General features: G+C 42.0%; 2 protein-coding genes across 8 annotated transcripts in view; both read left to right on the plus strand.

Annotated features, from left to right (window-relative positions):
* The first annotated feature begins 2 nt into the window (after positions 1-2).
* Positions 3-8,816, plus strand: stradb (STE20 related adaptor beta). 3 transcript variants are annotated; one of them, XM_046058864.1, is made up of 12 exons: positions 3-216; positions 643-964; positions 1,751-1,880; positions 3,659-3,761; positions 3,893-4,014; positions 4,127-4,235; positions 4,800-4,923; positions 5,036-5,207; positions 5,518-5,622; positions 5,736-5,992; positions 6,121-6,163; positions 6,814-8,816. In XM_046058864.1, the coding sequence occupies exons 2-12, from the start codon at positions 909-911 to the stop codon at positions 6,961-6,963; spliced, it is 1,371 nt and encodes a 456-aa protein (XP_045914820.1). In that variant the 5' UTR covers positions 3-216; positions 643-908; the 3' UTR covers positions 6,964-8,816. The 3 variants fall into 3 exon arrangements, with proteins under 3 accessions (XP_045914820.1, XP_045914810.1, XP_045914829.1); XM_046058854.1 differs by having other exon boundaries at positions 762-964; XM_046058873.1 differs by having other exon boundaries at positions 762-964; positions 1,800-1,880.
* Positions 8,817-9,961: 1,145 nt separating this feature from the next.
* nbeal1 (neurobeachin-like 1) overlaps positions 9,962-26,714 on the plus strand; it is a 45,790-nt gene continuing 29,037 nt past the window's right edge. For 4 of the 5 annotated variants that reach the window (XM_046054507.1, XM_046054520.1, XM_046054526.1 and 1 more), the window contains exons 1-9: positions 9,962-9,987; positions 10,528-10,887; positions 21,006-21,097; positions 23,196-23,357; positions 23,501-23,582; positions 23,907-24,034; positions 24,615-24,697; positions 25,687-25,772; positions 26,359-26,713. In XM_046054507.1, the coding sequence (XP_045910463.1) occupies positions 10,837-10,887; positions 21,006-21,097; positions 23,196-23,357; positions 23,501-23,582; positions 23,907-24,034; positions 24,615-24,697; positions 25,687-25,772; positions 26,359-26,713 (1,039 nt within the window). In that variant the 5' untranslated portion in view covers positions 9,962-9,987; positions 10,528-10,836. Of the gene's footprint in view, positions 9,988-10,077; positions 10,195-10,527; positions 10,888-21,005; positions 21,098-23,195; positions 23,358-23,500; positions 23,583-23,906; positions 24,035-24,614; positions 24,698-25,686; positions 25,773-26,358; position 26,714 lie in introns of those variants that run through there. The other variant, XM_046054514.1, reaches the window with a different exon arrangement.

The following is a 26,714-nucleotide window of genomic DNA, read 5'->3' on the forward strand; positions in this document are numbered from 1 at the left end:
TATCTGTGTCAAATTAAAAGTCCTGTGAGAAGAAAAATAAATTTTCTCTTTGGGGTGTTATGCGCGTCGACACTGACAGTATACCCCGGTACTTTCTGCACACCCCGTTATAAAATAATGTGAACTTTATAGACAAAACGAGGTTTAGGATGTCAGACTCTCCTTGGTGTTTTTAACTTGTTTACGTCGAAGAGGTGCAGCTGTCGAGGGGAGAAGGTAAACAGCTTCGTTTTTATTATTACAGGGTTACTTAAATAAATATAAGACCCATTTTTAACTGAGCTAGCTCGATGCTTGAACCATGCAAACATTATCTACATTAGGAGTGAGGTAAGCCGAGCTGGACTGTCCTTCACATAGTTAAAAATCAAGACATGTAAAATAATGTTACCAAAATGAAACGTTTGTTTGCTAATATTCATTAACAGGCGACGTTAACCCTCTGTTTGCATTATAGCTTCGTCTGATTAAACTAAAATGGCTGCAGTTAATCTAACCTTGAAGTGGGATTGAATCTGAAATTATTGGTGGGTTTTTTGGATTGTATTCAAGAAACGAACACTTGTTGACACATCACCTCGTCTTTGTAACGTTACACCATAAACAAAGACCCCTGAGCAAAACATTTATATTAACGCGCAGCCCTGTGACCAAACACCGGACTTTCATTCACACTTTTTGCTCCGACGCCACTGAGTCGACTGGCCGGACGGGGATCTCCGCCGGTGAATCACTCGCATCACATCTCCTCCGATCCTTAGATCAGCTGATGCAGCCAGGTGAGGTGCAGGCGGAGGGATGAATGGCTGATGTTGGAGGGAAGCTGGCTGCTTAGTGGAGGATCCTCCGTTTGTCTCATATTACACTGACTGCGCATCATCGTCCCGTCTCCCGCGGCCTGTGAGCGGATGAATGCCAAAGCCTCTGATTTCACCATCGCCAAAAGGACTCCATGTCTTTCTTGGTAAGATTATCGCGCTGCATGGATTTTGCTTTGTGCCTCACCGAGTAGATGTATAGTCACGAATCAGTTGGCTCATGCTGATGCCTCTGGTGGGATTTGGCAAATTCAATCAGTCTTTCAAGTGTGTTTAAAAAACAATAGTAAGTGCTTTCAGATAGGATGCACCAAAATGTATGAAATTTGAGTTATATGAGCTGTCAGATATTCTTTAGATAGCTTATCTGAGAATGTAAACCCTTTGCATTTACGGATATATTATAAGCTAATATCACAATCACATTTATTGCCAAGTTGTTTCTACATATACAAGGAATATTGGCAGCCAGGTGCGCAACAACAGTAAACATAAACCTATAGAAATATAAAGATATCTAAAACATATGAGAATATATACAAGTATTTACATGTGCAATAGAAGAATCAGAGTCATGAGAGTCAGAGTCAGTGGGGGTCCCGGGTCTTGTTGATGATGTATATCAAAACATTAGATATTAATATTGGCTGTCAGTGCATCCCTCGCATCTAATTATGTATGCAGCTCTTATCTTTCTCTGTTGGGGCACATCAGTGAGTCAGCCGCCTCTTTGTTGCCTGTTATCATCACTCTAATTCTCTCACCACTTCCAGTGTTTTAAAAAAAAAAAAAAGCCCTGTAAGTGCCTTCACAGCCCATTTCCCAGATGCTTGCCGCATCTCTGAACCCCCCCTCCTGACCTCCCCGAGGCAGTTTATCACCTTCCACTTCCAAGCTCCGTGTTTCCTCTCCACTCTTCCTTGTCCTTGTAGGGCATGTCTCACCTGTGCTCCTTACCCTCCCCTTCCCGCCCTTCACCAGGACTGTTCCTGCATCTCCCACGCTCAGGTCCAGCCCTTGGACATAGAGGAGCGCTATGAGGACATCAGCCACCAGTTCCTGGTCAGTAGCCAAGACCCTGTCAGCATGGAGACAGGTGTCACACTGAAGCTCTGCCATCAATTCATAACTATTCATTTATCATCTATCTGAAGCTGCTTAACCCTTGCCTTAAAGCTGCAGAAGACTTGTTGTTGTAACTACTGGAATAACGTGCAGCTGTTAAAGCTTTTGGTAACGCTTAAAGGGGTACTCCATCAATTTAATATTCCATTAAGGTAAGGGGATTCACAAGATATAGATTAAAACAAGAGAGGTCAAAATTTGTGCGAGGCTGAGACATCCTGATTTTAAGTCCCTAGTATGGGTCAAGCTCCAAAAACAGTGGATACAACAATTCCCACAATGCAACTCAGTCAGGTTGTTTTTTCCTTACACATTTTATGCCTGGTGAATGCCCATACCCCTTATTAATACTCCCAGTTTATAACACAGGCTTTTTGTAATGAAGTCTCAAGCCTAAGTCAAGATAACCCAGATCATTTTGACATCATCAGGAGTTATTTTTGACATGACAAAGCTCCTCCAGAGCAACACAAGACATTATACAGCCGGCTGAATAGCACTTAACATGGCGAGTAAACTGTATAACGTGTAAAATCAGTGTAGAGACTCTTTAAAGCATCGCCTTTAATCACACATAAAAACTTTCTTTGCAGGATTTCACCAGAAAGTTTGCCTGTTTCATGATATTCTTCTACTATTATAAGCCTTTTTAATGCAGTCGTTAATATTTAGTAGTAATAATATAACTACTACCTATTAATGTACAGCTAAGGTGTTTAAGGTCACTTTCCCCCTGATTATACAGACAAAATGCTGGGACAGTATGGATGGTACCAATAAAACACATTCAGCTGGTGTGTTTTAAAGCTGCATCCGAAACATCGGCCAGCTGTCTGATGTTGAAAGACAACAAGACGCTATTCTGTCCCAAAAATGTGTCTGTATCACTACAAATGCAAGCATCCATCTCTCCCTCCCTTTGGCGTCCCCTCACACATTACCCCACCACCACAGAACTGGTTATTGAGTAGGAAACATAACTAAAGCTGCAGTAAGTGATATTTTTCCCTGTACCACAGCACAAAATGATGACCGTATAACTGAAAAGGTTTTGTATTTCATTTATTTTGTGCTGAAACTTAATCCACCCCTACCCTGCCTACTCACAGTATCAGCTGCTAAGTGATGTTGCTCCAATCCAGCAGCATTTCAGTATTTTCGGTGGCACTGTTTTATCTCTTCACTAAACATTTGTGTTGGATATCTCCTGCAATTAAATAGCTTACTTGTCTGTGCTCTGAAGATGTGACCGTCTTGTTTGTACCAGTTACAGGGGAGAGACAGGCGCTCCACCACTTTGGTCCAGACTGAAATATCTCAACAACTATTGAACGGATTGCCATGAAATAAACAAATCCTTGTAACTTTGGTGATTTCTTAACTTTTCATCTGGCGCCATCATCAGGTTAACACTTGAATCTTTAGCTTTCTTAGCTGTTTTTCCCTTTTTTTTTGTTGTTGGATAGGAGGGACACCTGCCACCTACACAGCAGCCTTTGAACAAGGACTCTTTCTTCTGGTTCTGTCATTTTAGATTCAGTTCCTACTGGTCATTAACGTAATAAGAGATTGATAACGGTCATAGAAAACGTAATGCACGTGTGGCTGCACATGTCTACATGTTTGAGTTACTTGCTGAGCTACTTTATTTTCCATTCTTTGTTACCTTCAAAATAAATGCCTTATGTGTTGCGTGTGTGTGTGTGTGTGTGCAGAGCTGTGACAGTTCTGAATATACTCTGCAAGGGCCAGCAGGTGGCGATGACGTCACAGGGCTGTCAGCCGAGCCAGCCCACTACCAGCTACTGTCTGAGCTGGGTGAGAACACCACAACACACACGCACTTGAATCAGACCATTACAGCAGCACTTAATTTCCCACCTGGATCTTTCACAGCAACGTCTAGGTGCAGTAAGATTTCACTTTCAAGTCAATTCTCTGTATCACAGGGAGGGGCTTCAATAACCTGAGCCAGGTGAACATGGCACGCCACATCCCTACTGGCCAGCTGGTGGCCGCCAAACATACCAACCTGGATGAGTGCACTGAGGAGGAGCTGCTGCAGCTCATGGTGAGTGAGCTGAGTACTTGTGGTTCTTCTTTTCAGAGCTTATTTTAGTGTAAAATTTTTGAGCTTCTTTCCATCTGTGTTTGTTTACATCTGATCGTGTCTCAAACCCCAGAACGAGGTTCTGCTTACCAGGCTGTTCCGTCACCCCAGCCTGCTGACCTCTCGTCTGGTTTTCAGCTCCTGCTGCCAGCTATGGGTCCTCACACCGCTCATGGCCTATGGTCAGCCACTGTCACACCTCACTTTGTGTTGTTTTGTCCCTAAAATCCATCAGATTTACTAGACTCTGTTTTGATAAAAAATATATAATAAAAATATCTCTCTGTCGTTGTCCATTAAATTCAAAATATGTTCAAGTTTAATGGACAATAAGCAGTTTAACAGGAGAAATAAATGGAGAAATTGGTCTCAGACTATGATTCATCTGATGTAAATAATAATATAATAATAATAATAGTAAATTTAATATTTTGGGGTTTTGGACTGTTGGTCCGACAAAATGTGACATTTGAAGACATCACCTTAGCCTTTAAAAATTATTATGACCATTTTTCACTGCAGTCCCATAAGTTTTGGCATTAAATTATAACCACTTAGAGATTATGAAACATAATGCTGTTTGTATTGACAGAGAATAGCTTTTGGTGGTTTTGACATTCCTTATCAATGCATTTATTTATACAAAACCTTCTCAAGTCAAAATGATTGTGCCGCAGCCTCAAAATTCAGATAGATCACTACTGATTTTCTATGAGAAGTCATTTCCCCTCTCCTCTTGCCTGCAGGCTCTGCAGATACCTTACTAAGAACATATTTCCCAGATGGAATGAGTGAATCCTTGATAGCATACCTGCTGTACGGCGTGCTGAAGGCGCTGGAATACCTGCACCGGATGGGCTACGTTCACCGGTCAGTGGGGGACAGGAGATGTTAAAAGATACATCTATATTACAAGGGAAGAAAGCTTTTGAAATCAAAAAGTTTTTTAATCTTAATGCACATATTCCTCTTCTCCTGGCAGGGGGGTGAAGGCCAGTCATATACTGCTGTCAGGGGAGGGGCGTGTCTACCTCTCAGGGCTCCACTGTGTTTACAGTATGATGCGTGAAGGCAAGAGGATGAGGGCAGTGTTTGACATGCCCCACCATAGCCCCGCCTTGTTGCCCTGGCTCAGTCCTGAACTACTGCGACAGGTCAGGACTCCCTAGATTAAGAAAGATGCTACCATATGACATGAGCTCCACTTTCTCATATTAGAGTATTTGCTCAACTAGACTACTGAACAAATGCATTATTTCCTCCTTTAATATTGTTCAAATCAAAGCTGGAGTGATGCAGTATTTCCAAATGGGGCTATTGTACCTAAAAGCTATATGTATCTCCTCTTTTTTTCAATAATAGCAATGCATATTTCAATAAGCAACAATATAGCAGTGCCAGTTATTTTAAACCTTTTTCTAATGGATTCTGTCTCCCCTCTGCTCATGGTGTTGCCCTCAGTAGGACCTGCATGGTTACGGAGTGAAGTCAGATATCTACAGTTTAGGTATCGTGGCCTGTGAACTGGTCAGCGGCAGGGTGCCTTTCCAGGACATGCCCCCGACTCAAGTAATAAAAACACTTCCGTGCATACTGCTTACAAAGAAAATGGAAGTGCATATTTAGCTTTAAAGGATCGGTTCATCCACAGTTTGCTTCATTGTTTGATTCTGGCTGTTCAGATGCTTCTTCAGAAGCTGCGCGGCTCCCACTGCTGCCTGCTGGACGTGGCTCCCTTCCCGCTGGGAGAGCTGGGGGGCCTGAAGGTGTCGCGGTCCGGGGTGGACTCCGGCATCGGGGAGAGCGTGGCCACGGGAAGTCTGACACACAGCGCCACCGCTCCTCCTGCCGACCGACCTCAGAGCCCAGGACCCAAAAACCACTCGGCCACACTGCACAACCTGGTCCAGCTATGTCTGCAGCAGCAGCCCGAGCGCAGGTCATTATGTTAAAGGACCAGTCCGCTTCATTTGACAATTGAGCTGATATAATTGCATTCATATACAGTACAACAATACAGTCCTAAACGCAAATGAAAAGTGTTTGTCCTGTTTTTGTCTTCCGTAGACCGTCAGCGTCTGCACTGTTGACCCATGCCTTCTTCAAGCAGGTAGGCACTGTTGTCAGTCTAAAATCACTTCCTTGTGAACTTGTTGTTATGTCAACTTCCACAAGGCTTTTGCCGTCTGGAAAAATAATGTTCTGTTACAGCAAAGAAAACTACTTACTTAGGTGGAGTAAAATGTAAATCTGCACACATTAATTAATACAACACATAGAGCACTCGTGTTTAAATACATTCCATTGATTCTACTGTGTACATTAGGACTGTATATAAAGAAGCAAAAATAGTTCATATCCACTCTGCTTGTGATAACTGCTCCTTCAGTGTTTATTGTTGTCCAAATATTTTGTTTTTAAAGCAACTCATTCAAGACAATCTTAAGAATAGAAGGGAAATTCAGTGTGCCATGCAACTTGCAAAAGTTAGTCAAGAGGCTAATCATAAATGGCCAACAAAGCATGCTGCCATGCTAAAATGCCGAATGTTACATGCAAAATGTCCACATTTGAACATCCAGTGGTTAATTTTAGCATATCAGCATAAAACCCAACTAGTGGTAAGAATCCTAGAATAGCAGTAAATAGCATAAGCTTTTTTTTTTTGCTGCTATTCACGGAGTGGCTCCATGGATGCCAGTGCTGGATGCACTGGATTCTGCGCCAGTGTTTGAGCAGAGTTGTGTTGTTCTGTGACAGGTAAAGAGGCACACCAGAGACTCCTTCCTCAGCCTCATGTACCCAGCAGTGCCGCTCACCAGCCCCGAGGACGCTCCGGTATCCTGCCCCCCCACCCCGTCCTGCCATGCTTCAACGTCAACCTCCGAGGCTGTGTGGGACTTCTCCTAACCCCAGTTCTTTACCCCCAAAATCTCCCAATCCTGACTAGCAAGCCAAACACAAGACAATCAAAGCAAGGCCAAATTCTACTGTGCTTTTATTTTGTATTATTAACCCGACTCTCTGAGCCTTTTTTAAGTAGTTTTGTAGTTTTTTATATGTTTGTCTGATGCATATGTGGAGTTCGGGTCATGGGTTTGAGACACAACTGTGAAAGTGCTGGATCAAAGACGCTGCTCTGATCATATAAAATGATATTAATAATGGACTGTCAACGAGTCCCAGGACAAAACACTAATCAGTTGACTAATAATCACGCACTTCCTCTGAGTTAAAAGGCAACTATGACTTAAAGGAAAACTCCACCCAGAAATACTTAACGTTTAAATCAGCTATTTGTGCTAAAATGTAAATGCCTGGGAACATTGTTTTTACAGTGTACTTTTCATATTTCTATGGATAATGGTTATTTTCTGGGCGACTGACCTGTTCTTCTCTGTTAAAGTCATTCAGAAAAATGAAGGACCTTGTTAACTGAATCATAAATGCATAAGTGAATACACTACAACATGTAAATCCTAAAAGTTACTGACAGAAATGATGTGAGGGTGGATTTTTCCTTTAAATTGTTATTCTGTATTCATACTGTGAATAGTGAATACTGAGGTACATAAAAAAGATATTTACAACACACGTGCATATATATTCATCTATATAAGAGGTTTTCAAACTGTGAGTTGAAGGGGGCTGCGGAGTGAGAGGCGTGAGCAGCCAATTGTGTCAAAAATCGCACTCTTATCATATTTTAGATACAGAGTGACTTACACTTTCCGAGGAAACCATTATCTCTGATGTCCATCGAGAATAAACGTTCACAGATCTGCTTAGAAATTATAGGAAAAAAACCCACTCCTTAGTAAGTTGCTGCAAACAGGAACTGCTAATAGGTAATACTTTTAATTAGGGTTGAGCGAGTACTCTGCTGAAACGAGTATCCGGTACAGATAATGTCGTTTTTACGAGTAGGAGTATCATCAGACTATATGTGTCAATATCTATATTCTGATAAACAACATATACATAGGAACTTTTAGTTTTAAAAAAACATGTTCTCTTACTATTGTGATTAAAAACGTTGCCCTGAAGCGTAATTCTGAGGCTGTTCTGAGGCTTCAACCAATCGATTTCAGGTTTAAGTTAATCAACCGGTGTCCGTTTAAACCCCACCCATTCTTCATACAGATACGGATAAAGATAATTTAGTTGGTTGGGCAGATACAGATAATGAGAGCATGATTACGCCCCGAATTTATATATGTATTGATTTATTTCATTCAGTATATTTCAATCTGAATTGAAGTCTACACACTCTCCCAAATTTTAGGCGTTATTACCTTGATGCCAGTTTGAAACTGTATCAGAAATTAGAGTTGATTTATTCAAAATATTCAGAAAACAATCAATTACGTAAATACATTTGTTTGTTTGAACATATATGCACATAGTGTTTATGTAGGCCTATAGTCACATTAAAATATGTTCACGTGTTTGCCCATGAGCAAATAAGACAACTTTAGTAAAACAAGCAATAGAATATATCTAGTGTTCCATGTAGGAGTTAGAAACCATCCCTGCCCTGATCATTAGTGATACACTAAATAATACTTCTACTGTGCTCTGTGACCACTTCTCCAACAATGCCTTTTTATTTGAATGAAACCTGCATTCTGAATATGGTGATCTATCTGTAACTGTGATTAAGTGTACTGTGTATGAGAACTGTGATCAGTACATATCAAACATGGTAGCTGTATGAGCCTTATAAATATATACACATATTATAAATGATATGTATATACAAAGTGTGATTTCTAAACTTTTTTTTTTTTTTTTTTTAGCTTTGATTGATTTCTTTATAGATTCTAGTTGATAGAAAAGTGTTTGTATGTGTGTGTTTTGAAGGTACGCTCCATTCTGAAGTATACTACTTCTTAAATCCCTGAACTCTGATGGATCCTCAGAACTTGCATTTTCTTCCGTGTGGAAAAGATCCTGCTCTGAGCTCTATTTTTAATCACATTTGTAGAAAAGCAACAGATAAAAATATCACCCCATCCTTTTTCTTACTCAATGGTTTAATAATAAAACACTTCTCTGCTGCTCCACTAGATGGCAATACAACATCAAAACACACCGATGGAGCTCTGCCACCAAGCCCAGCCCTTAGCAACCACGTAAGTTAGCTCCACATCGACAACGTAAAGTGGGTACACTGTCGCAAACACACCGAGGAATGTGATGTATTTTTTTTTAACGTTAAATACGCTATAAAAGAAACACATATAGTGTATTGAAACTGCAGCTTGTGCCGTGTTCGCTTGTTTGGTAGTATGTTTATGCCAGTAGCTGCAGTGTATTATGGATCCGGTTTGCCTACCAAATTAAAGGTTCGTCTTTTAATGTGCATACCCCCATAATGCGCCATATTATATTCCTTTGCAAACATTATTGTACCACACCACTCTGCGACTAGCGTTAACATGTAAAGTTACATATATTATATAGCCTAGGCCTAGAATAATGTTATTGTTCAGTTCACTTCAATGTGCTTTACTGGCATGAACGTTTCAGTTATACAATGTTGCCAAATCAAAAAGTTTACATTTTAATATAACATAATAAGAAATCATGAAATCAAGACAAGTGAATTTAGTAATTGTAAGTTACAACAAGAATTACTGACAATATTAACTATATTTTATTTGACGCAAGTGAAAAATACCAAACGTTCAACAATAGAAAAAGTATTTTGAAAATACTCTAAAGCACAGTTTATCAGGTTGCGATCAAACGAATTTAAGAGAACGAGTAGAAACAACAAATACAAATGTTTTGTGATCTCTCTTATTTAGAAATAAATCCGCGTTTTCTTTGACCGGAAGTCGCTGTTTCCTTGTAAGCGCGGTGTCGTTGTCGGCAACTTGACACATTTGCAACAACTCGTCAGTGACAGTTTGTCTTTGCGTTTCACAGGTGAGTGGTCTTCAGTTTCTCGACGGGTTTGATCAATTTTATCAGGGACTCGTACGTTTATTCTTTTTTTTTTGTAAGGGATTCCTGTAGCCGGGGCAGGCTGGGAAGGACGAGTCGTTTCTTTCACACGAGGAGGAGGAGAAAGGGAGGCAAAAAAAAATAGAAATAGGCTTTTTTGACAGCTAGCTTTTAGCTAGCTTGGTCCAGGTAAGGTCGGCTCATACTGTAATGTTTACCGAGGATAACCTGAGGCGTTGTACAGCCGCCCGGGGCGAGCGAGTCCGATTGTAACTTAGCTTGTTTGTAGAGCACTCAGCAGAGACAGACATCATTAATGGTGTGTGTTTTTGCCGTGTTAGTTGAACTAACCATCGCCTCAGTGTGTCTGCGCCTGGAGCCAGCAGGGCAGCTCAAAGTGCACAAGAGAGTAGTAACGTTACTGAAAGTGTGTTGACGCTGCTAGCAGGGAAATAGTTTCGCCATTCGTTAGACCTTGACAAAACATCCGCCTTTGTGATATGTAATTGTGTGTGTTGTCAGCGCAAACACTGCTGGGAATACCCTCTGGTCCTCCGAGAAGAGACGAAGAAGTGGCAGCACAGGCCCGGCTGCACCAAGTGCTCTCTGGGACTAGACAGCTCTCCTCTGTCATGGAGTAATCTTTTGGAAACCATCGTCCATTGCATCTTTTGAAGGAGTGCTACGCCTCGCTAGAGTCGGACCCAGTCACGATGTTGAGCGTTGAAGGCCAGCTGCAGAGGTTTAGCTCATGACTGAAAACCATGAAGCAGCCAGGGAAGTGATCTCGGTGCACGCTACACCCTAAAGGGTGCCCCCCTCTCTGGCACCATGGCATCCAAGGAGAGACTGTACGAGGTCTGGATGCTCTACTGCACTAAGGTAAGTTGTATTCCTGTGCTCACACACTTCCACTGTGGCTGTTTTGTCTCCTGTGGACATGTCATTAAGTTAAGTAATGGACAGCATGATGGCTTGTCCTCCCAGTCAAAGAGGTTATTCTTTTTTTGGCATTTATATTTTGGAAAGCCTACTCTTACTGGCTGTGTTCATAACAGATTAAGCATATCTGATATCAATTAAATGAATGTGCGATTCATTCGACTTGTGCTGACAGACATTTTTAAACCAAAGCCACTGTTTAGCATGTTTTTACATCCTGCGTTACACTTTTCATGATGCAAAAGCCTCTCAAACGGCATATAAAACATTACAGGAATCTAAAACGCTCCAGTAAACCCAGACTAATGAAATTGCGTGCAGATCCTGAAGGATTTATTAGTAGGGTGCATATTAGGCTTAGAAATGAATAATTAATGTACAGAGTACCAATGAAACTTACTGTCAGGTATTACCAATAGTTTATCTATAGCTGTGGTTGAATAAATAAAATGTGATAGTTTTCAAAAAGTGAGCGCCATCCAAATTCACTCTAAACAAAGATCTAGCAGTTCAAGACTAAAAATACAACACTATAAGGGATGCTATGTGGTCATGTGAGGCTGTAAAATCAATCTATGGTAGGATGGGGCGCTGCTGCAGTGTACTGCTTTGTGTTTACAGTGGAGATGAATGAAAGACACTCTAGAAGAGACAGCACCCCTGCCTTGAGTCAGCTGCTGGCTAGATTTAATTCACTTGGCGATAAAGCATGAGCACGTCCTGGCGTCCAATCAAAAGGGCCTGCCTGAGCTGCTCCTCACGTGAGCCTGGCTGCAGTCACACTTACTTCCCACAGTAATCCCTCCCAATAACACAAACGCACACTCAGTACTCAACCCTCTCTGAAGTATTTACCCCATAAAAGCAAATCTGTTTTCTGCAAGTTCAGGATGTAAAACTGAATAATCCTCACCCCAAGAAGTAAAGTGTGGAAGCTTGAATGCTGACACAAAGAGAATATGTGATAATGCCAGTTGTACAGGTGTTTGCGGTTGCTACAGAAGTATTCAGTCACACTGTTGCCCGCACACACTTGTCACAGTCACTTGTCAAAATGCCGACAATTGCTGCAGGCATTCACATCACATTTGTTCTAGCAGGAGTGTGTATTTGCATTGACTAAGCATTACACTGCGAGGAAGCATCGTTTCATTTCATCCTGGCTTTGAGCCCGGGTCCACTGGGACAATATTTCTCTCTGCGGGGGGGCAAAAGAGGCGCTGAGAGAGAAGCATTTAAATATATAGCGTTTAACTGTCATTCCCCCCCCTCTCGAGCAGCTAAAATGTCAGGTTTAGCCAGCGGGGTGTCTGTGCACTATATATGTGTGTGTGTATGTGAGGGTTGCCAGGATATGTTGCTGGCTGTAAGGAGAAGCTGCAGTCACGTGGCCTAAATCAGATGAGGAATGTTGGTGTGAAAGCTCTGAGACCCCCACTGATCCCACGAAGGGTTAATTGTTTCACAACCTCCCCTTCTCAGCCTCTTGTTTATCTAAAACCAGCACAACCATATTCTTAATCTTACTGTGTGAGCAAGGAAATACTAATAGTCTGTTGTTATTGTAGAATCAATCACCGCCACACGGGTGGTTTGGTTGCATTCATGTGTTTAGTAAGTATTGTCCAGGGTTTCATATACTCATTTTTGTTGGCATTTTAGGGTTACATTTAAATGATCAGATTTTGATATATTCAGTTCACCTAGTACCATATTGCCACTGATCATAAAAACAGAATTCAAGCAACACCAATTTATACTAGATGCTGTGATTCAGAGAGAGGACTTGGAAGGTGTTTTGTTCTTGTGCTCATCATTGGTCCCTCGTGCCATGTGTCTGTTTAATGATTGACAAAACAGTGGAGACATCGCTGCCTTCAGTGTCAGAGGTTAACGCTGCTCTCTGAGGAGGAGTCAGTCCGATGTGTGCTGTTGACAGTAGAAGCTTGTACAATACAAGCAGCCGAGGGTCACATTAGGAGAACCAGCTCGTCCTGCTCCGTCAGCTGTCTTATCTTTGTGTTAGGGGTGGGCGATAATATGGCCAAAGTCTTCTGTCGGTACATACGGTATATGTCATTTTATATAATCGTAATGCGGTATATATCACGATCATTGTTGTTTAAATTCAATTAAGAAATGGCTTAAAATAGAGCCACAGCTATCGTTTATTTTAGTTATCGAGTATTCTTAAGATTATTTCATTGAGTAACTGGATAAGAAGTACTTTTACTTGGCGCCCCGGGTACCAGGATCTGCTGTGTAAGTCAAATCACTGTAATGTTGCAACCCAAACTCAGGGACTAACCAGTTAGAGAACAATCGCACGGTTATACATTTACATCTAAGACTGATGTGTGGACTGGATGTGGTCGTGCTGTTGTGGTAGGCGCTAGTTTCGTTATACGAGTTTCTGAAATATTTCAGCCCTAGCTTAGAATAACCATACCGTACATTATTTCATCACATCTTCTTGTTTTTGGAGCTTCCATACAAACAAAAACAACTCCCCCTGCTCTTTATTTACAATTTTTCTCGCTGCCTCCATGTTTTCTTGTCACACTTTTTTTTTCTTCCAGCTTAGAAGTGCGTTTCTGCCACCAGCTATAGCTCTCACATCACATAAAAACTTGGTAAGCAGTGCTGCCCAATTACGTTTCCGTAAGAGATCACATGAGAATCCAGCCCTTATTTGCTACATATCCTGCCCCGAATATATAGCAGAGTTGCTGAGGGATAGCTCCTACGCTGGAAACGCGATTGCCAAATCTCCACGGGTGGACACATTTTTACCACTAAACAATATGTTGTCATATCGTTAGTGTTGGGTATCGTTTCAATTTGATTTCAGATTCTGATTGTACTTATTGATTTGGATATTGCACTTTGCCATATTGCAATTTTGATAATATCTGTTTATTGTGCACCCCTACTGCAGGTGGTGTATTTTGCTGAGTCGTTTTAGTGAAGCTAAGCCAAAATTTGCAGCATTTGCTGCGGTCCGCCATGGTCCAGGAATGTAAACAAAAAGTAATCTCTTCGTCATGCTTTGTTGAAGTACTGCGTAACAAATGACCTGACATTTCTAGGTCCGCGTAGCAGGTGCTGGTAGATAAGGGACACTTTAATGGACTGTAAAATGATCACTGCAGCTCGGGGAGCGCCACTGAAATATGCAGAAAGTTAGGAACCTACAAGCAGAATTGAATTGCACGTGTCTTAGCGAGACTACGGTTCCTGGAAACTTGGTACTCATTCCAACTTTGAACCGTTCTTGATGCCCAACCCTACACATCACCCAGCTGTACTGTGTATATCATTATTATTCACCTGACTGAAACAAAAAAAGAGGAATGCCATTACTGTAATCCAGTGAATCACTTTATTCAAATTGAGGAGTGATGACATCATAAAACATGACGACAGACAGAAGTAACATTTGAAAACTTCAACTAAAGCTTCAAATGTAAAAGTCAGTACAGCCCTATTTTTATCTATAATGTCTTAATCATTGCATTTGCGAATGTGCCTGTAATTTTTTTGTAGTCAGAAAAGTGCTGTGTAGGCAGTTAAAGACAGACACAGTGTACCAATGCACAATCATCCTACTTGCAAATTGGACTGGTAGATGCATGTTGTTATTTTATTTTATAATACATTGTTTATAAAATGTTGGTATGTCCTCCTTTTAAAATGGTAGGATTATCACACCCAGAAACTCCCCCTGCAGGTTTCTGCACACAGTAGGGGCTTATGAATAGCACAGGGGACGATTCTGCATACTAGCGATCAGGGTGAATAGATGTCTGAAGCAGTCAGAGGGTTTATAATGTTTACATCTGAACAATTATGAGAATCTGCAGCAGTTGCAGGGGCTGACACCAGCTAGCTTCTCTGAGTCATAGAGGACCGAGAGGTCACATATGGCTCTAAGGCTGTTAGGTAACCAGCAATCCTCCTGTAGTAGCCGCCTTTCATTGGTCGGTGCTGGAGTGTTGTCCCCCGAGCACATGGAGCCGCTGGTTGCCGATGATATACAGTGGCAACATCGCAGCTCTGCAGTGGCTCTCATCTTTCCCCAGTATATTATCCGGAAGGGCTTGTCAGAGAAAGTGGAGGGTTTAGCCGACTTCTAAATAATGCCTTTGTCTGCTGCAGAAAAGCCCTTTTAACTCTCAACCACACTGGGACATGCCTCAACAGCCAAGGGCATCATTTCACCCATCAGTGGCTTTAAAGCTCAGTCCCGTATCTTAATTCTGGAGCAGAAATCCGCACTCCCTTATAATTGGCCACAAACCAGGGATTTCTGGTTAAGATTCACAGAACCGTCATTCTGTCTTATGTCACGCCGCCCTTGCCTTACCTTGCCCAGTGAGTCACTTTTTTTGACCGGATCGAAGAAGCGACAGTCATTTGCCTAAACCCCTGCACTTATGGGAGTCAGGATAAAGTGAGAGGATTGGAGGGAGAGAGGTGAAAAGAGAGAGAAATGAGGAGGAGAAAGTGCCACGGTTTCACATATTTGCTCAAGCATATTAGTCAGGTCTTTTCCCTGCTTTGCTGCTTGTTTGCGAGTCACAGTCTAATCTCTGTTGTCACACACACACTTGCACACCATGCCACACACAGTCACACAAGCTCACACACTCAGGCTTTGGTTTATATGCTGGTATGCAAAGTTTGTTCCCTCGGGCTATCTTTCTTTCTCCTCTGCTCCTTATTTCTTTCTGTGTTTGCCTCTTGCTTCTCATTTCCTCTGTGCTATGAATATCTCTGGAATAACACTGATGTCACTGACATGGTGTATCAGACATGCCTCGTGTGGTTTTGACCCCTCCCATCAGCCTCTGTAAATACACCCCTGGCAGTGACGTGATGTCCAGAGTAGCTGTCGCAGGCTGATAGGCTGACGTTGGGCTGTGATGGTGTAGAAACAGATCGACCACAGCCGTCTTTTATACCTACAGGGAGGAGACCTTTAAACATTGTGGTTTTAGTGACTCCACGCCACTTCCACCAAGCCAGGTCACCCACCCAATCTAAGCAAAAAGTCACCCGGCTGGCCGCGCCTGTCTGGAGGGGCGGGGCACTTGCTGAGCTGCAGACTGTGTAGCTGCACTACACGAGAGCGCCTGATAATAGATCCATCAATTAATAAAATGTGTTTTTAAAGTATCAGTATCCTTTTTAAATTTCAGTCAAAGCTGTTGGTGTTGCGTTGCCACAGAAAATAATGACATATTTAGCCTTAGGGTTTTTTTAATATTGTGTCATTATTGTTTCATGAGAGTAGTAACTTCTGTTTTTTATTTTACTTGTTTAAACTTAGCTGATTTCAGTATTATGTGGTTTTTGCTTCACTTGCCCTTGACTTCTTCTTGTTTCTCTGCCCTTATTTTGAAGGTTGACTTGCTGTAGTTTGCGCTGTTTTTATAGGTGGCTAAATGGTTATTTTAGCGATTTTATTTAATTTCCACTAACTTAAAGGTTTTCTTGTACCCATCAAAGGTTCTGTTCACATTTAGTGTTTCTCTGAATGCTTTGTGTGTTCTGTATGCTTGAGGTTCACATGTTTACATGTTGAGTGCATTTCCTTCCTCATAAAACATTCGGAAAGCTTAAAAAAAACTTTACAATTTTTTTTAAACTTCTGCTTTGTTTAGATCCTTGTTTGCTTGCTGTCTTCTTCTCCATTGCATTTGTTAGTGTAGGAATGCCACCAACTGTTGATCATTGGTATAAGCTGAAACCAGTGCCTGCATGCTCGCTTGTACGGGTGAATGTATGTCCTCATGTGGGTGCACAACACAAACAAGACGGGGTCACACTCGTAAAAACATTACTTAATAGCACTGCTAGTGGTTTTGCCATGTAATAAGCGCTGCGACCAGTGATTGATCAAATTAGACAGAATCAATATTGTTTAATGGGTTTAGTCTTTTTTTCAAGCACAAAAAACAAACTGATTCCAGCTTCTCAATGTCGGGATTTTATGCTTTTCTTTGTGTTTTATAATCGTAAACCAAAAGATCTTTGGGTTTGGGGCTGTTAGTTGAATAAAACAAGCTATCTTAGTACATCACCTTGACCTGTGGGAATTTATAATTTTGTCGTATTTGTAACATTTTATAGGCCAAACGATTTACCAAGAATATAACTGACACATTTATCAATAAAGAAAATGTTTTTAAAACAGCAAATTTAAAAGCCGTCATGATTTATATGAGGTTGTACGGTTGTATTGCTTTTTCCACTCATCGAGAGGGACACTGTCTGAGAGTTCAACCCCTCATTATTTGTTATTATCAGTTGCTGTGAAGCATCCAGTGCTGGGAACATGTTATTAGTTGGAAGGATAAGATGCATCACATAGCAGCAGAGGCTGATCTGCTGTCCCAGGTCAACACATATCTCATGTTTTTCAAAGCGCAGCATTTGACATATCAAAATGAATGAGAGCTGTCAATGGATCCAAACATCCTTTATCAGCACTTTCACTGTGGGCAGTCTTAATAGTCTCTCTGTGGGTCAATGGGGATCTCAGTTTCAAGAATGAAGCATACTGACCTGTGTTTCTGCTGACCTTGTTAGCTTTATAGAGGTCAGCTTAAGAAGATCATTAGGAATGTGATGTAGTAGCTTGGCAAAGGGCTTAATATAATAATGGATATACAAAGGAGAGGCATGTGATCTTCTCATGTTGGACACAAGATGGTTGTTAGAGTTGAGACAAGGTGACTATTACTGAGTTTGGAATCCTACTTGTACGTCTGTGTGTGTCTGTGTGTGTGTATGTGTGTGTCAGGCCAGCCAGCGATGCAGGCCGTGGATAAAAAGAGCCATGTAGAGCAGGGTGTGTCCCTGCCTGCCACAGTCCAAACCCTCAATGGGCATCTGTGCTCCCAAGCTGCTTTCTTAAAGAGGACTTTCTTTCATATACACACCCACACAGTCACTTGAGAGGGAAGCTGCTGGCTTAAATCATCCACTTCTAATTTTTTGGCAGTTAATTGAAATGCACGTAAAGACAATACAGTAGTGCTTAAGATAAAGAGCAGTCTGCTCAAATAAATTAGTTTTCCTCATGTAGTCAGTGATTCAAGCAGTTAAGGTAACGCAAAGAAGCGCACAGGCCATGTTCTCCCAACAGAACATATTAACACGTGGCTGCTGCTGACTCCATTCAGATGTCTCTCTCCCTCTTCTTTCTCTCCCTCTTCTCTCACATGCACACTCAGAGGCCAACATCGCAGGATTGCTCTGATGACTTCATAGGAATTGCACAGAGCTGGCTTCCTGCTTCGTTCTGGCTTATTCCCACTCTGACACGCAGACAGAAGCAGTCGACTTTTCAGCCCCTCTCCCACTCTGTAGCCAGATGGCACTGATGGCATCCTGAAAAAACAGTTTTTCCCAAGTTGTCTTCAGTTTCAAACTCTCATCTGCAAATTCTTCCATATGAAAGGAATAGCTTCAGAGGAAATTGTATAAATTGGTTGGCCTTGTGTTCAGTCTTCCTGTTTGTCTGAATTTGACATCATGGGATATTTTCAGGTGTATGTTGGTTGCAGTGTCCAGCTGGGGATAGCTTCAGTGCAGGAAAGAAAGTGCAAAGAAAATACAGTACATTGAAGTCCAGTCATTTCAAAAAGATGGTGAGCATTAGCACAATGTTCTCTTTCTTCTTTTATTGCATTGTGTTCTCCTTCTTCATCGGTTTCTTTGTTTCCCAGGGTAGCTATATATATATAACAGAATTTTCTGTTTGAAAGTAGACTGACAAATGTGTGACAAACAAACAAAGGGCACAAACCTCAACAGCTGTGACAAGGGATGAGAAGATGGAGATGATGTTGCTTCAAAATCCATGTAGTCCCTCGTGGCTGCAACAGACCACAAAAGGAAACAATATTATGAATTGTCTAAAGTCAACTTAAAGAGAGCGTTAGAAAAATGAGTGATATATACGCTGCTGTTGACCTTTTTAAACGTTGCTAGCTGCATGGCTCTAGGCTTGGCATTGTTGATTGGCCACTTTACCACTTTGGGCCAGATGGAAATATGTTGACTACAACTATTGGATGGATTACCAACAAAACAGACATTCATGATCCCCACAGGATGTGTGACTTATGATAAGCCTCTGACTTTTCGTCTGGCACCAAGAGGTTGACATTGTTGGCATTTTTGTTTTTTTATATTGAAAAATATCTATTGCTTCCAGGCACTGCTGTGCTTTGAAGTAAGCACTCACAGAGCTGTTAGCATGTCTGTAGAAGCTTTAGTCTACAGCAAGTTAGTGTCTTTCGCCTCTGATGTGATATATGCAACACAGCTTGTTCAGTTATACATTAATGGTAGTATTGATTTAATATAACACATTCTATCTGTGTGGAGCCAATGGATCATAATCAGATTTTTGTTGGGGGTTTTTTAAAAGAAAATTATAGCCAGGCTAGTGGTGTGGTTCAGTCAGTTGTTCTCGCACGTTTGTATGCCTTATTGGATGGATTACTATGAAAGTGACACCCATGTTCCCCAGAGAGTGAGTCCTAATTCGTTTTTAACAAACCGTTGACTTTTTATCTAGCTCCAACAGGTTGACGTTTCTCCAACACTACAGTACATGACAGGAGACCTCTAAATGAATGGCCTCCAGAACCATGCTGGTCAAACTGTACTACCTAATGTACTAACTGGTGTTCTGGTAATCTGGCCTGATCACCTCTTCAGCCCTCCTTGACCTCAGTTGCTCACCCTCCAGATGGCCCAAAGTCTCTGACAGGACCTGCTGGGGGGGTCGTGAGCAAGTGATTACTCCTGGTCTATAATTAATGACTCTATCTGAGCTGTATCGGGCCATCCACGTGTCCTGCACCCTGCAAGTCTGCCTCAGAACACACCATAGTTTTATAACCCAGAAAATTTATGATAGCCCTATCTCTCAGATTGCTGTATTCATAATACCCGAGGCCCTCCCCTTAAAGCCCCTCTGTGTAAAATTACTAGGTGGTTATAGCATCTTTCAGCTTATTCTGATGACGGTAAGTTTTTGGTTGCAGAAAAATGAGACTATGTGGTGAAAATGGTTGCTTTCAACCATCCATTAGTGTCCCTGGGTCAAATCCCAGTTGTGGTTTGACTAGACAAATGAAAATGGTAATAAATGATGGTAAAATAAACTTACACCACTCGACATTATTTGTAATTTTTATTAAGTAAGTAACATGTAATGACTACTGTGAGACTTTTTTAAGTCTACAAATGTCTGTATGGTCTTGCTGTTTAAGCAGTTTTGCTGCGTGGTCCCCTGTGTTTGTTCCTGTGGGCTGAGGGGATTTTACACCAGGAACTCTGCTGTGACCTAGCGGGCCGAGTCAGGCCAGCCTTCCTCTGGGGCTGAAGTTGCCATCCCATCCTACTCTGGGCATTGTTCCAGGAATTTAGGAAATGTCGATCAGCCGGCTGTTAGAAACTCCCCCTCAGAATGCAGCCAGTCCTGTTTTTCCACTTTCAACAGGTGCAGGTTTTCGCCTCCGTGCCCTAAAAACATAAGACACACACTCACCTGAGACCTGAGACATTCCTGCTGTTATGTGTGTGGCATGACAAAAGCAGCTTCATAAACCACTATAACCAGTTATGTTCAGCATACACTGCATGTTGTCCTCTTGTCCTTTTAAGGTAGCTTCATATTTTTGCTGGTTGCTGTCTTAACAAGAAGTGCAAATGTCTGATTTAGTTGATGTAAATGTATTTAAGTCCTTGAGGAAATGAAAACATTGTCTTGAGAATTTGAAAGGGTGTGGCAATTTTCAGTATCCGTTATTATTATTATCATGAATTAAGAGAAAGTTAGCGGCCTATTGTTGTCTGCTATAGAAGTCACAGAAGACACACACCCACACATATACACAATAAATGGAAACAAATTGCAGACAGGGCCTGTCAGCGGCCTGCCATTTATATATAGCTATTATAACCATGACAACTTTTGTCAGCAAAGGCCGCTAACTGTATTCGTCTCTTTCTTTCTCTGTCTTTTCATTCCTCAGAGGGATCCAGACTACTTGAAGCTATGGCTGGAGATTTTCATCAGCTCCTATGAGCGATGCCTGGATGTGGACTTTGAAAAGCCACCTTCAAGGTAACTTGTGGGAAACTGCTGTCACAATCAGTTGAAGCCCATTCTGATGATAAGAAACATATTTATACGTGTAACAGTTAAAGTAGTAGTAAATAAGCTACCACTGATTACACTGTAAACCCAGTTCTTCTGTTTCTCCAAAACTAACTGGAAATATAAAATGTATCCCCCTATACGACACTTCTACAGGGGGGATATGTTTCATGGGGCTAACTGGTGAAAAACTGCAGATTTTATGCTGCGTTGACAATATTAGTTGCAGACCCTACACCAGTGGTACACCAATGTTTTTGTCACAGGTTTGTCAGATAAGAGAAATACCTCATCTGTAAGTATGTTCTTGAATGAATGCCTTATAAGATATATGTTCTTTAACACTATTAATTATATAAAAGTGGATATTGTAGCAATATTTTTTCATATACTTGTCAGTCTTTCGGGTTGTTTTAGTCTGCAGGCACTATTGCTAACCATTTATCCCTTACTTTTATCCACACTTAGAGATTTCAAAACTGTTCAAACTGTTCAATTTCTTAAAGCAAACTATTTAGATTGTAAATTCATTACTTTTTAGTTAACTTATTCAACTGTTTATCCACGCTTTTAGCTAAGCATAAATTTCTCTGCATGCTTTGATACTAGTTTTCTCACACAATCAAGTACAACATGCGCTACAACTACGGTTGATTTGAATCGGCTGTTTATTCTCCTCAACATAAATATGCAGATATATTTTTAATCAGAATTTATTTTCTTAAGTTGATATATTTAGTTTTACCCCTGGCAACTACTTAAGTACTCCTGAGGTACAGTAACCGCTGATTGGGAATCACTGCCCTAGGCCACCCCAGGTCGACACAGTTACGCTGACCTCCCTAATAAATTTAACAGTACACCAGTGCAGGGTTCTGCATTAGGTCGTCACGAGTGGGATCAGAACTTCCGCTTCATGCATGCGTCATCCACAGCGTGACCACATACTGTGCAGCCTTCCACAGCACAACCCAAAATAGCAGGGCCACACCAGATGCAGAGCGGTCACATTTTGTTGCAGGTGATGTTCTGATTGGTGTTGACGTGTGAACATATGATGCAGGTTAATGTGAGAGCCCCCCAGTGCTTGAACACACGTCTTGAAGCCTGGTATTTTAGAGCATGCAGAAATAAATGAAATGTGTTGATAGTTTACCTCAGCTGTGCTAGTGGTTGTGATCACATGAACATTAGATGATGTCCCGGGGACATCAGTTACATTTTACAATGGAGGGAGGGAATACAGGTGGTTAAATCCTGTTTGTTGAGTTATCCAAGAAGGGTTTAATCAAGGGCAATTGGACTTGGTTGAAGATACTTCATCATCTAAGATGCTTTATCGTGACTTCTAAGTTGCCCTTGATTCAGCACTCCTTGCCTAACTATGACCTGGATGACTGAGAATCTTTACCCACAATCTATTTTGTTGAGCGTTTTATCTCCCATCTCTCTGTAATTTCCTTTCTCTCCACCTCCCTTGACTCATTTTCTCCCATCCTCTCCTGGTTTTACTCTGACTCTTTCCTTCATCCTCCTCCCTCCACTGTCTCTTTGCCTATGGTCCTCTGTCTTCTCTCCTTTTTCTTCCCTCACCCCTCCGTCCCTTCATCTGCAGCTGCCACATCTGTTCTGTTTTCCCACCAACACTCATTGCATGGGTTTGGCTGCGCTGTCTCTCATATGAGCGATGCAGCAGACATGCTGTTTTTCCGAGGAGTTGATGCTTGACTGCATCAGGCGTGTGTGTGTGTGTGATTGGACGCAGAACAAGGTCTGTTCCTTCAAGTTGCCCTCGTGTGTACTGCAGTGACACCTCCATGATAAAGGCTACATTTAAAGTGTCCATCTGTGTGTGTGATGTGTGTATAGATAGATAGATAGATATAGCAGATGGAGAGAGAGAACCCACCACTCCGCCACCCGCCCCGCCGCTATCCGTTCAAAACATAGTCGGACTTGCCATTAGCAAGATTGCCCAGCAACATTGCTCAAGAAGTTGCCCCGTGTATCATCAGCTTAATGGAGATTCCTGTTTCTTTTGGTTGTGGTGAATCTGTGTCTCTAGGCCAGAGGAGGTTCCCCCGGTGTTGACGCTCCTCCCAGACAACATCCTGCAGGTCTTGCGCCACCAGCTGCTGCAGTGCGTCCAAAAAGCTTCTGATGGCCTTGAGCCTGAGCAGCAAAACCTGGCTCTGCTGCTGCTCAAGTTCCTTATCATCATCTGCAGGTCTGGACAGTAAACACGCACAAATAGCATAACTACTGTTGTGTTGTACTGTATTGAAGTGTGTATTTATGGAATATCCTTTGAAGCAAGTAACGGTTGTCTTGTTCTGTATGTGTTTGTGTGTAATTGGTTGTTTCTGAAAGGAACCTGTCCAACGCAGAAGAGATTGGCACTTGCTCTTACGTCAATCACATCATCAACATGACAACACTCTATATTCAGCAGGTCTGACTCCTCCCTTTGTCTTTGTTCTGATCTTTCTGTTTCTCTCTGCTCAGCAGAACATGGCCCCCAATAAATGGGTTGAGGCACAATATTTCCAGTTTATTTATTAAATAGTAGTTGAATGGTTTACTCATTTTGGAGGAACATAAATGCCGACGTGACATCTGTGCCATTCTGCTGTTTGGCACCAGAAAAATAAATCAATGAAGATACATTTTTAAGTTAAATTGTTAATTACCTTATGTTGGATAGATTATGTAGAAATAGTCTGAATGAGACACATAATAGCAAGTGTGAAGTGGGTCTGTGCGTTTGGTGTTCCAGCTGAAGAGCAAGACCAAAGAGAAGGAGATGGTGGACCAGAGCCAGGCGGAGGAGTTCGTCCGTCATGCGCTAGCATTCTGCGAGAGCCTCTATGACCCGTACCGCAACTGGAGGCATCGAACGTGCGGGTAACATGCAGCAGCTAGCTTTGCTTTACAATAGCGTAACAACAAAAAAGCTAACTAATTCTGTTGGCAGTGTTTTTGTAATAGAAAAAGCTTATTGAACACTGAACACTAAACTGGATATAAGAAAAAATAAAATTTGTAGTTTTGCTATGTAAATAATTTTGAACATGTCCTAAACTGTAGCTCGGAAGTTAAACTTTTGCAAACATGCTTGGTTTAAACTCATGTTTATTATTCCTCAACCACAATTTGCAAACATCCTGTCCTAGTGTTGATTTAAGCTGCCAAACAGGAATGATGGGCTATCAAGACTACCAAGTAATGTAATGTACAAAGAACTGTATGTCTCTGCGAAGGATCCCTGTAGAAAAGAGACAGCGTTAACCAGCCGAGTACGTAACTTGAGGACAGAGAACTGAGCAGCTCTCACAAAAGATGCTGTGTTAGCTTGTCATGGTTGCCAAACTAATTGAGAGTTCAGATTCAGAAGAATAAAGTGTATCGTATCCTGTTTGCACTGCATGCTTGCTTGGTTTCATCTCATATCTCATATGAACTGTATATGTATTTTTTTCCCCAGGGAGCAGCTGGGTACAGTGGAGAGGAGCAGACAGAAGTACAAGGCAGCCCCGCTCACTGTTGAGTTTGTTCCTTTCTTTTACCGTAAGTCTCTTGTTTATCACTCTATTTCTCAGTCCGACTCTCTCTCCATGTGCAACACAGTGTTGGTAGCATTCTGGAGAAAATGTGTATTAAAATGGGTTGAGGTGTAAACATCAACTGCACATGGTACTGTCCTAAAAACAAAAAACACTGTATATGGTCCCTAATTTGCATCTCCTGCTTCAGTAGCCTCCATGGGTATGAAGGAGGAAGCAGTCCTCTGCAGCACAAAAGCCAGCTAGTGATCACAGAAGCTACGAGCTCTTATGCCGTCACTCTCTCTCCCTCTGCCTCCTCCTCTTTCCTCTCTGGGTCCAGTTGAATCCACTCTTTGTGTCCATGTGCTGTTTGCCAGTGCGCTGAGATGAGCCGATAGTGAATGGTGTCTGTCAAGCCACTTCAGCTACGCTGGCGGCCATTTTGAACAAATACTCTCTTCTGTACTGTGTCATGTGTGTGGCTGCTGTGGTTTGGCACCAAAGATAAGACCCAAGGCCCAGTTGGACAGACTCTGTGTGGTGGTGGTGGTGTTGGTGTTGTTGTCTTGTTATGTGCAAAGTGTGTAGGAATACTGTAAGAAGTACATTTGATAAAGAAAAAAGTCCATTTCCTTTTTCCATTCATTAAGCTCATTTATATATTAAGCTCAGTTGGATACTGTTGTCATTAGGGTGGTCCAGTGATAGTAGAATGTAATTTAGGATGTGTTGACAGATGAGTTAATGGATGACTGGGGCCATCATTACCCAGAGGTTATTAGCAGGACTACCACATGCCTGTATGTGCTAACTGCCGTCCTATCTTATTTGGTTTGCAGATTTCATTGAGTTTTGTTGAGGCGTGTCAGTGTTTTGTTTATATACAAAAATCCGGCAACTTCAACTGTTTGTTGTGAGCTCTAATTTCATTTTGTGGTTGTGTTGTGTTTGCCTAGCTGCCATCACGGCTACCGATCAAACGATGACTCTGTGTGTGTGCCCTTGTTCCAGAGTGCTTCCAGGAGAGCGAGCACCTGAAGGAGAGTCTGAAATGCTGCCTGCTGCACCTGTTTGGAGCTATAGTAGCTGGTGATCAGGTAAGCCTCTGGATGATCTGGAGGTCACAGAATCTTAAGTGGCACAGGCTTGATTCCCTTTATAACTTGTGTGTCCTTATCAGCTCTTGCTGGCCACAGCTGTATAAGAGTGTATAAAGTTGCACCACATGCAATCAATCCAATGAAACTGATCAAAAAGGGTTTCTTTTTCTTGGACCATTAGACATGGGCATTGAAGTAGTATTCATGAAACAACGATGACTACTGTGTTGTGGTGGCTTTTTTAGGTATTGTAACCTTAGGTATTGTTAGGTCTTTGTTTTGTTTATACAGTTGTTTCATATAGCTTTTAGTCTTTATTTTATCATGGTAAAAGTCATACAAAAAGACACATACTTTGCATGTGAATATCAGTTCAGACTGTGACAGCTAAAATTCGACACACGACCCAACACTCTGGGGCTTGTTGCTGACTCCTTTTTTATAAATTATATTTAGTCAATAAAATGTCACGTTTTTTAGCTTATGGTGGGGAGTTTCTGTTAGTTGTCAAAGGCCGGTGAGTCTTCTGTTCTGCTTATCTTGACCTAACCCCTATCTCTTTCTTTGTTTCCCTCTCTGGCAGAGGAATGCTCTGTTTGCCATCTCTCCAGCCACAATGGAGGTGTTGATGCGGGTGCTGGCTGACTGCTCCTTGGGTAGCTGCTCTTCAGATGAGGGCGAGGACTGGGACAGTGAGGCACCCGACCGGAAGGCGCTGCTGACTCTGGGCTGCCTGCGGGAGGTGGTGCAGCGCCTCCTGGCCTCAAGCTCTGACCAGCGGCAAGTGGAAATCGCCTCGGTGTTGGAAAACTACTTCAAGCTGCTCAACTCTGACCCGGCGGCTGTCGTTGCTGCCCAACAGCAGGCCAAGGGCCGAGTGCCAACACTGGGCCGACACTGGGAGAGCCGATTTGTGGCGCTGCAAGTAAACATGCTAGG

This window comes from Micropterus dolomieu, linkage group LG01 (genome assembly GCF_021292245.1).
Source record: "Micropterus dolomieu isolate WLL.071019.BEF.003 ecotype Adirondacks linkage group LG01, ASM2129224v1, whole genome shotgun sequence".
NCBI lineage: Eukaryota > Metazoa > Chordata > Actinopteri > Centrarchiformes > Centrarchidae > Micropterus > Micropterus dolomieu.

Coding starts and splice junctions, on each gene's coding strand:
- stradb (XM_046058864.1), top strand. CDS start 909: ATGAATGCCAAAGCCTCTGATTTCACCATCGCCAAAAGGACTCCATGT. Junction 965..1,750: donor AGGACTCCATGTCTTTCTTG/GTAAGATTATCG, acceptor TTGTCCTTGTAG/GGCATGTCTCACCTGTGCTC. Junction 5,993..6,120: donor CAGCAGCAGCCCGAGCGCAG/GTCATTATGTTA, acceptor TGTCTTCCGTAG/ACCGTCAGCGTCTGCACTGT.